This window comes from Epinephelus moara, chromosome 4 (assembly GCF_006386435.1).
Source record: "Epinephelus moara isolate mb chromosome 4, YSFRI_EMoa_1.0, whole genome shotgun sequence".
Classification (NCBI taxonomy): Eukaryota; Metazoa; Chordata; class Actinopteri; order Perciformes; family Serranidae; genus Epinephelus; species Epinephelus moara.
In genome coordinates this window covers 23,609,287-23,617,852 of record NC_065509.1, presented here as the reverse complement: position 1 = coordinate 23,617,852, position 8,566 = coordinate 23,609,287, and the positions used below count along the sequence as shown (strand labels likewise).

At 40.3% G+C, this 8,566-nt stretch overlaps 1 protein-coding gene across 2 annotated transcripts; it reads left to right on the top strand.

The window, feature by feature from the left end:
- The first annotated feature begins 250 nt into the window (after nt 1–250).
- LOC126388543 (signal-transducing adaptor protein 1-like) lies at nt 251–8,353 on the top strand. 2 transcript variants are annotated; one of them, XM_050041725.1, is made up of 10 exons: nt 251–532; nt 710–781; nt 2,277–2,393; nt 2,517–2,573; nt 3,214–3,416; nt 4,041–4,172; nt 6,051–6,120; nt 6,206–6,308; nt 6,382–6,516; nt 6,643–8,353. In XM_050041725.1, exons 1-10 carry the CDS (start codon nt 431–433, stop codon nt 6,798–6,800), a joined length of 1,149 nt encoding a protein of 382 aa, XP_049897682.1. In that variant the 5' UTR covers nt 251–430; the 3' UTR covers nt 6,801–8,353. The 2 variants fall into 2 exon arrangements, with proteins under 2 accessions (XP_049897682.1, XP_049897681.1); XM_050041724.1 differs by having other exon boundaries at nt 6,382–6,555.
- The last annotated feature ends 213 nt before the right edge of the window (nt 8,354–8,566 follow it).

Genomic DNA, 8,566 nt, shown 5'->3' with positions numbered 1-8,566 from the left:
CACACGTGTTACAATAAATGGAGATAATTAATCAGACTTGCACAGTTTTAACTTGGATCCGTGCAAACACATGCTTGCACGTTTCCTTGCTCCTGAGACTGTGGTGCAGAGCTGCCTTTCTTTGTCATATTTGTTACACCCAGGTTCAAAGTACAAAAGAGTTTTTTATTTGGGATATTTTTCCCTAACTACTTCCTTCTTTATAAATCACTGCAGCATTTCCTCATTCTCAAGTCAAACAGCACTAGGACTGAGGGAAAAGCCGGAGAGGAGCTTATCAGTGCAGGTTTATAGACCAATAATCAGCTTGTTGTGAATCCGTCAGAGCTTCACGAGGAAACAAAGGAACAATACTTTCTCAGGACCCAACTACGAAAAGTTAAAGTTGAACCAAACCAGGCCAGACGAAGCACACAGATTTTGCTGGACGATGTCTATGCCAGCCAGAGTTGTCTACAAGAGGAGGGCGACCATCACAGATCTGCCTCTCTACTACTCTGGACACCTGCTGAAGAAACTCAGCAAAGAGAAGGTGAGGATGAAGATGGGGAGAGTCATGCAGACAGATATGTATAAGAAAATAAGAGAGGACTAAATGGGAAATAAATGATGACGAGTGACTTTCCTAGATGAGGTTTCATGACTACATTAAAGTCTGTGAATCTTGTGTCAAAAATAGACATTCAACCTGACACCTTTTGATTTTCAGGATTTTAAGAAGTACTACGGAGAGCTCCGTGGAGCCACGCTCTTTCTGTACAAAGATGACACACAGGACACAGTAAGCAAACACTTTCATTTGTTCTCCTATCTGAGGTTTTGAAAGTGACAGCAACACTGTGATTTACAAAATAACAAATTAATATTTACTGTAACATTGAATTTAACATTTGTTTCCCAGAGATAGATGTACACTGTTAAACAACAACAACACTGCCGAAGAAGGTGACACAGAGGTGGAGCCACACGTTTATCACACTGTATTTCTACTTTTAGCGATCATTTATCACTATTGTTGTTTTGTATGATTTCATATCTGTTTAAATTGATAAGCATGATGGTTCTTTGTTTGCTTATTGATTGTTTTTAATGTCTTTGTCCATGCTCGGCATCACTGAAAATGAGGGTCTCCCTCAATTAATTACCCGAGTCTTGACTAAAGATTTGAATGAATGAATGAATGAGGGGAAATATTCATCCTGTAAAGCCGTCATACTATTTGGTTTCTAATTGTTCTCCAACTGTCTTCATTATTCTGAAGACATAAAACAGCAAACACTGAGGATGAATCATTTTCACTCCTGCCACCTAAAAAAATTGCCTGATGATACTATTTTTAAGTTACATATTTTTCCTATGCGGAATTTGGCCTAAACAGCATCATTAAGGCCCAGACACACTAAACCAACATCAAACAATTAGTGGTGATGAAGGTGGACTGTTGCGTCGCTTTACGTTGCCTGTGTCTTGGCTAAAAAGTTGCACTAGAACACACTGCAAAGATTACAGCCAATGGCCAACTAGCACGTGTTCTGTGCCTACGCGAGAGGAAATAAGTTTCCATACCAGCAGGCAGCTGAACTCTGATTAGTCATTCAAAATGGGTAACCAGAAAACCGATGCTAGATGCTAGTTAGCCAGTTAGCACATAAACAACACAACGTGATACTGAAAGAACAACTGATATTTACAGTGCGCTAGTGAACAATAGCACAAACAGTTACGAAAAGTTTCTTGTAAAGAGCCCAATGGCTAAAAATTAATCTTGTTTGTTTTGATCTCACTCCCTCCTCACTTCAGCCATTTGTTTACTTTCCTCACTTTCATTTCTCTTCTCGAGCACTGAGCTGAACTGTCAATCAGAGTGATTCAATTCACTGACAGGCTCTGCCATCTCGGAGAAAGACGCTCACTGAGAGAGATATTAACCACTGGACAACCATCGGATTGATGTGTCAGGGACTTTAGCAAAGTAACAGAACTTTTGCTCCTGATTTGCCAGTCCAGTCAGACAGACTGAGGTAAAATGATAAAAAGTTTGAGGTATTTTCAAAACCTAAAAGTTTTGGGACTTTGAGAAAGCATATGGGGCTGGAACCCCAGGTGCCACCCTCTCACTCCACCACTGCACAGAGGCCAGGGTGCACTGACACACAGAGACACAGATTCATTTTTCTCATAATCATGTTATAAGTCACTCCTATTTTAGATCAATTAAATTAATACATGTTTTATTGATCAGGCATGTTTCCGATGATTCTTGTTGACCTTGTCAGTACACAGAGAAGCTGGACCTGGTGCACCTGAAGTCCATGGAGTTAGACTCTCCGTATCAGAGGAAGACACCAACTATCTTCACTCTCACCCTGCCGACAGCGCAGGTGCAGCTAAAGGTGTGATGTTCAAATTTAAATTAGATATAAATCTGGAAGTCATAAAAACTTTAAATCTACAAAGAAATATTATGTGGACACTGTAACGTAACCAAAATGTCTGCTGTTGATGTGACTGCACAGATGGACAACTCTGACACAGGAGAGGAGTGGAGGGGTTACATCCTGACTGTGGTCAAAGTAAGCAAACACACACATGCAAACTTAAAGACACACTCTGATGGATAAATGTCAGTGTGTGTTGCTGCTTATGGTACAGAATACTGCCAAGTGCTCATAAGAAAAGCAAAAAACAATCCCTTAATGTCTGAGTTCAAACCTGCTCCAAGGACAGGCATTTAACTATACATAACTCTGGATAAACAACACATTTTCTTGAGATTTTCTGTGAGTAATAGTTTACCTATTTGACACACAAAGCCAAGCACAACAAACAAAAGGAAACAAGTATTTCCTGGTTAATAATTAGACAATAACTTGACTGGTGATGCTTCTAGGGACAAACTCCCCTTCGGACTCAGAGAAAAAATGATCATGGCATTGACAAACAAGGAAGCAGAGATATCTGCAAACTGAAGATCCATTTAATCTCTTATGTACGTGACAGTGATAGATGGTGTCAGCAAGTGTTAGTTTATGATTACCTGGTAAACAAACGTCACAGATTTCCTGTAAAAGTCGATACATTTGATTTCTAAGGGGAAGTCAGAGAGGATTTTACAACCACATACCAGGATGTGTATTTCTAACCTGTTACAAACTGTGTAAAATTGATGATGTTAGCAATAAAACAATGACAAGCTTTTTGTTTTCCTTGCAGAAAGAGATTCCCAGTACCCTACAGCTGCTGCCTGGCCAGATGTTGCTCCTGCAGGATGTTCTGGATCAGGAGAAGAAAAGACGTCCCCCCTCGCCACGTCCTGCTCTCCCACCCCGTCCAGCCTTCCTCCGCACAGCCTTCCCTACGCCCTCCCCTTCACCGCCCAAAGACAAGCCTGACTCCAGCGCCCCTGAGATCCCTGCGTGAGTAGAGATTCTGTCTCCACAAGCAAACACAATAACAGTCTATAAATGTTTAACCCAATTATGTTGCAAACACAAAAAATATTGTTAGGGTGGATTTCTACACTCCTCACACTCACAAGTCATTAGAAAAAAATTTTTTTGATTAGGATACTGTACTTTTTATCATTTTTTCTATCCATTCCAATGCACAAATAATCTTTACACAGAAATCTCCTAACAGTAAAAATAAAAAATAAACGGTCTTAACAGACCTTTTTCAACAAAAAAACACGAGTTAATTTTTTTTTCATGAATGGTTAACTCATATCAACGAATAAAGTGATGCTTTGAAACTATTTACATATATATTTTGTATTGAATTCGTCATCATGACTTGAAATATCCTCAATTTCTGAAGTATCTCCAGAAAAACAGTCCGTTAAAACCTTCCCGAGACAAATATTCTGTGTACATATCAATAAAATGCTTTAAAAACTGATTGTATCATGAAAAAAATCAAATTATCATCCTAAATCAATGAACATGTTCTCGTCCCTTGCCCTCTGAAACATAACGCCTACACCTTTATTCCCTTCACTGGCAATGAGGAAGTGTTTATGTTTATGTCTTTGATTCCTACAGGTGTTTCTTCAATGTGACTCGGCAGGAAGCTGAGCACATGTTAGAGGCAAACCCCGAGTATGGAGGTATCATCCTCCGCCCGTCCACCCTGGCCAACAACTACGCCCTGACCCTCCGACAACTGACGCCCAGGTGTGTCTGAAATGCACCACCGACTACAGAATAATACAGTGACTTATATTTAGGTTAATCTTGTTAATCCTTGCAATATCGGATATCGAATATCGGGTTTCCTTTCCTTGCCTCATAGGAAGCTTTGCTGCCATTCATTCGTCACATGAATCTGAGTCTTTGGTTTTTATAGATTTCCTTATGTCAGTGCTGTATCACTAGTGTTATGGATGTGTGAGTCATCTGACAGATACATGTACAGGAAGAGAAGAATCCACCAGGAAATAATTAACTATTATTTCCAATTTGCAAAAGAGTTAATTTGAACTTTGTTGCGTAAAAGTAAAAGACAAAAGTTTTTCCTCTGTGAATAAAAAAGGCATCATAGGTAAAATATACAAGGGCTTCAAACTAATGAATAAAAATCAAACTATATCGAGTAATATCAGAGGAAACATGGCTTTATGTAATGGTGTGGTGATGAGGTGGGTGGTACTACAATTGGTAGGTTACGAAAGAGGAAGTGGGTATACTCTATATATTCCCATGGCTTTTTAGCTGTGAATGGCTAGAGGAAGAGGTGGGTATACCCTCCACTTCACCACTGCCCTCAAATACGGGAAACCCAGTCTACTTCCACCAGCACTTCGTTTCTGAGAGACTTGTGTTGGAAAAAGTCTTTACCACCACAAATCCAGACTAACTGGGTCTCAGCACTCCTGCCAGATGGAGTGTGGATCAGCTTCTACAGACCATGCACGTATTTTTTGGTCTTGCCCATTATATTAACCCTTTACGAGGTGGATTACAGATTGTGGTTATGGCGATTGCCATAAACTATACCTCTTATTGCTGCACTTTGCACATTCCACAAGTTGCATTTTTTTTACTCAATGCACTCTGCAAATGAGACATTTTTACGATCACGTGTTGTTTTCAGAGTCTTTGTTACTGTGTTGTTGTTGATAGTATTTTTATTGTAGTTGTGTGTACAGTACGTTTCTTAAATGGCTGTTGTTTTGAATTGAGCCGAGCCGAGCTGATTTAAATTTAATTTAATTGATTTAAAATGAGTTGAACTGACTGGATCTGAACTGAACTTAATTGAGTTGAGTTGGGTTGAATTGATTTAAATTGAATTGATTTAAAATGAGCTGAACTTAATTGAACTGAACTGAACTTAATCGAGTCAAGTCGAGTTGAGTTGAATTGAGTACAATTGAATTGAATTGAATTGAACTGAACTTAATTGATTTAAATTGAGTTGAGTTGAATTGAACTGATTTTTGGAAAGGAGTGGGCCATTTGGTCTCAGAGATTCTTGGCCTGAAACCTGATTTGTTTTTTTAGCTTTATGTGCATCGGAAATGTTCTCATGGGTCTTAGTAAAAGTGACACATACAGGTTTTTTTGGCCGAAAGTTAAAAAAACAAAAACAAAAATCAAAATGGTGGCTCTGGAGGAACCCTCCCTTCATTGCCCTTGTTATCAACATAATAAAGAAGGGGTATAAATACTGAGAAAATGGTACCGTTATAATCATCGAGACTTGTAATTTTTTTTTTGCCCTACCCATCACTAGCTATGCTGTAACGTCCCAGTCCTCACCTGTTATGTACATATAAAGTAAAAGTATTAGAATCAACAGTGTGTTATTGACAAAATCCCCCATTAGCATGTGGATAATCTGCATGGTGGTGTGCTGTTAGTAATGTAGGTGTGTTATCATGACAACCAGTAACCATGAGGCTGATAAAGGGGTGAACACGTGGATAGGTGGTGGTTGTTTTTTGCTCATTCCAATTTGTTTACAATACATCTAAAATATAGAAAAGAATGCATGAGTTGTTGTTTATCAAAGGCCAGATCAGCAAATAATCCTGCTCTTTATTGTTTCAGTGGACCTGTCATGAAGAACTACAGAGTGACCTCCACAAACTCAGGGTTTGTCATCGAACTGGACAGACCAGTAAGTCCCACAGCTCCACAAATTTCTCTTCTTCTTCTTCTTCTTCTTTCTCTTTGCTTGTCTTCATGTGTCCTCCTCTCTGTAGGTGACCGTCTCCTCCTTAAATAATGTGCTTAAGTACTTCCTTGAGAAGACAGAGTATCGTCTCCACCCCTACATGGCGTCTCAGCCCTACGACACTCGCATCGGTGAGAACACTACTGTTACAAACAGTCTCAGTGACAAGTACACAGCTCCTGACAATGTTTATGTGTCCAACAGAGGTGTCACCTGCTCCTAAGTGCATTAGCATCACCTCACCTACACCTAAAACAGTACCCAAGGCACAAGTGGCACCTATGCTGCGTTCACAAACCAAAGCCGAGCTCCCTCCGCCTTCAGCCGAACCAGCGGGGGGTGAGTATGTGATTCCTGATGAGCACGAACAAAAGCTCGGTGAGAATGACTCAATATTTGTTTTTATGTACATATAAGCGAGTAAAGTTCAAGAAAATAACATTTGTATGTTTTTGTCTGATATAGTTCAGTTGGATGGAGAGCTTCAGGAAGTCTTAAAGATGCGGAGGGATATCATATATTGTGCGAATGACCAGGAGCAGGACACCACCTATGAGAATCACACCCCTGAAAAATCTCAACCAAGCACAGCACATAAGAACATAAAGGCTGAAGCATTCTGAGGCGTAAACTGTCACGAGTATTGTAATTTGATGTTCATCTTCAGGTGAGAGACTGCATACTGCTCCTGAAGGTTCGACAAAATTCTTTAGCATTGTGAAAATCTGTCAGAAATACACTTGGCCATGTGGACCAGTCTTCTGTTGGTCTCTTAGTTTAGTGTGCTAGCATGCTAACATTGCTAATTAGCACTTAACACAACGTACTGCAGAGGCTGATGGCATGGCCTTTAGTTTTGCTAATATTTGCCAAACTGAGCTGATGAGGGTGCGAGATGAAAAGCCAGGGCATCGAAATGATTACAACCCATCCGTTGGGGATCACATAGACTATGAAAAAAAAGTGGACGTAGCCTCCTGATCTGCAGAGAGAAAAACCTGCATTCTTTCTAATAGCCAGCAGGGGGCGACTTCACTGGTTGCAAAAAGAAGTCCAATTGTATGGAAGACTACGAGAAATACCATACTTCTCACTTGATTTATTACCTCAGTAAACATTTACCTAACGAGCTTATGGTCTCAATCTTTAGATTTAAGTCTTCCTTTTGTAAATTATGGTCAAATATACCAAAAAAAATAGACCATAAAGCAGAGTATGTTTTAGGGCATGGCTACTTTGTGACTGAAAGTATCAAAGCGACTTGTTTATCAGGATAGAGGCGCAGCAATGTGTATCCATGGCAGTGTACATACATAATGTATTTTCCGGCTTTGTCTATGAATGCGTCTTAGAACTTTTACCCTTTCACTGTGAGCAGTGAGGTTGACGATATAGGCGCCTCAGGGTTATTGCTCGGATACACCCTGTCATCCAAATATGGTCACTTCTGGATCCAAAAAATTAAAATGGGGTTGGTCAAAATGCCAAACAGAAGCAAAGACGTCTAGCTACGGACACACAGTAGCTAAGGTCAGGGTTAGGAAACGACTGCCATGTACGAGAGTGCAGCTACACCCATCTCGCCTAGAGATTTTAAAACAGAAGTCCACAAACTAAAGACTAATGCATCCTCCACGTCTTTCATAAAATCTATGGGGGGACGTGAATGTCTTGGCAATCTATCCGACAGTTGTTGAGACATTGCGACAAAAAGAATGAAATTGTAAAGTCATGGTGGCACTAGAGGAAAAGTTGGGATTACCATGTGACTATTCATTCCTTTTTTCCATATAGAGTTTGAGAGTTTGGGAGTGCCCTCGAGCTCACCTGGTAGAGCAGGCGCCCCATGTGCAAAGGCTGTGTCCTTGATGCAGCGGCTGTGGGTTTGATTCAAACCCACGTCCTTTTGCTGCATGTCAGTCCCCTCTCCTTCCCCATTTCACACTAAAACTGTCCAGTAAAATAAGGGCAATAAAAGCCCCAAGGAGTTTACACAGGGTTCAGAGGGACATCCAGGGTGACAGTGATGTTCACGTAATACAGTGAACAAGCCAAGTTAGCCCTCCGAGCTAATGCGTGTTAACTATGCTAACAACAGATCGGAAATGTGGAACAACATTTTTTGCCAACACTAGATATCAAACAAAACAAGTTGCTGTGCACTGGGAATTCACCAAAGCAGAAGACACCGAAATGTCCCCAGAAGTACAGACTGACAAAAATAAAAGAAGGCTTCTTGCTGGACTTGAAGGAATCTCAGAAAACGAAGAGGTCTCTGCCTGATGATTAAAATCTTTGACTTTACAGGGGCGGTCCTACATTTGAATATCCGGGATTTTCCCTTCATATAGTAGAACATTAACAGAGTATGAAGTGTATTATTAGCTTC

What these genes read in the sequence shown, in the direction of transcription:
- LOC126388543 (XM_050041724.1), top strand. Translation starts at nt 431, where the DNA reads ATGTCTATGCCAGCCAGAGTTGTCTACAAGAGGAGGGCGACCATCACA. An exon ending in CAGCGCAGGTGCAGCTAAAG is followed by an intron (nt 2,394 to 2,516) that starts GTGTGATGTTCA and finishes GTGACTGCACAG; the next exon opens with ATGGACAACTCTGACACAGG. An exon ending in TGAGCACGAACAAAAGCTCG is followed by an intron (nt 6,556 to 6,642) that starts GTGAGAATGACT and finishes TGTCTGATATAG; the next exon opens with TTCAGTTGGATGGAGAGCTT.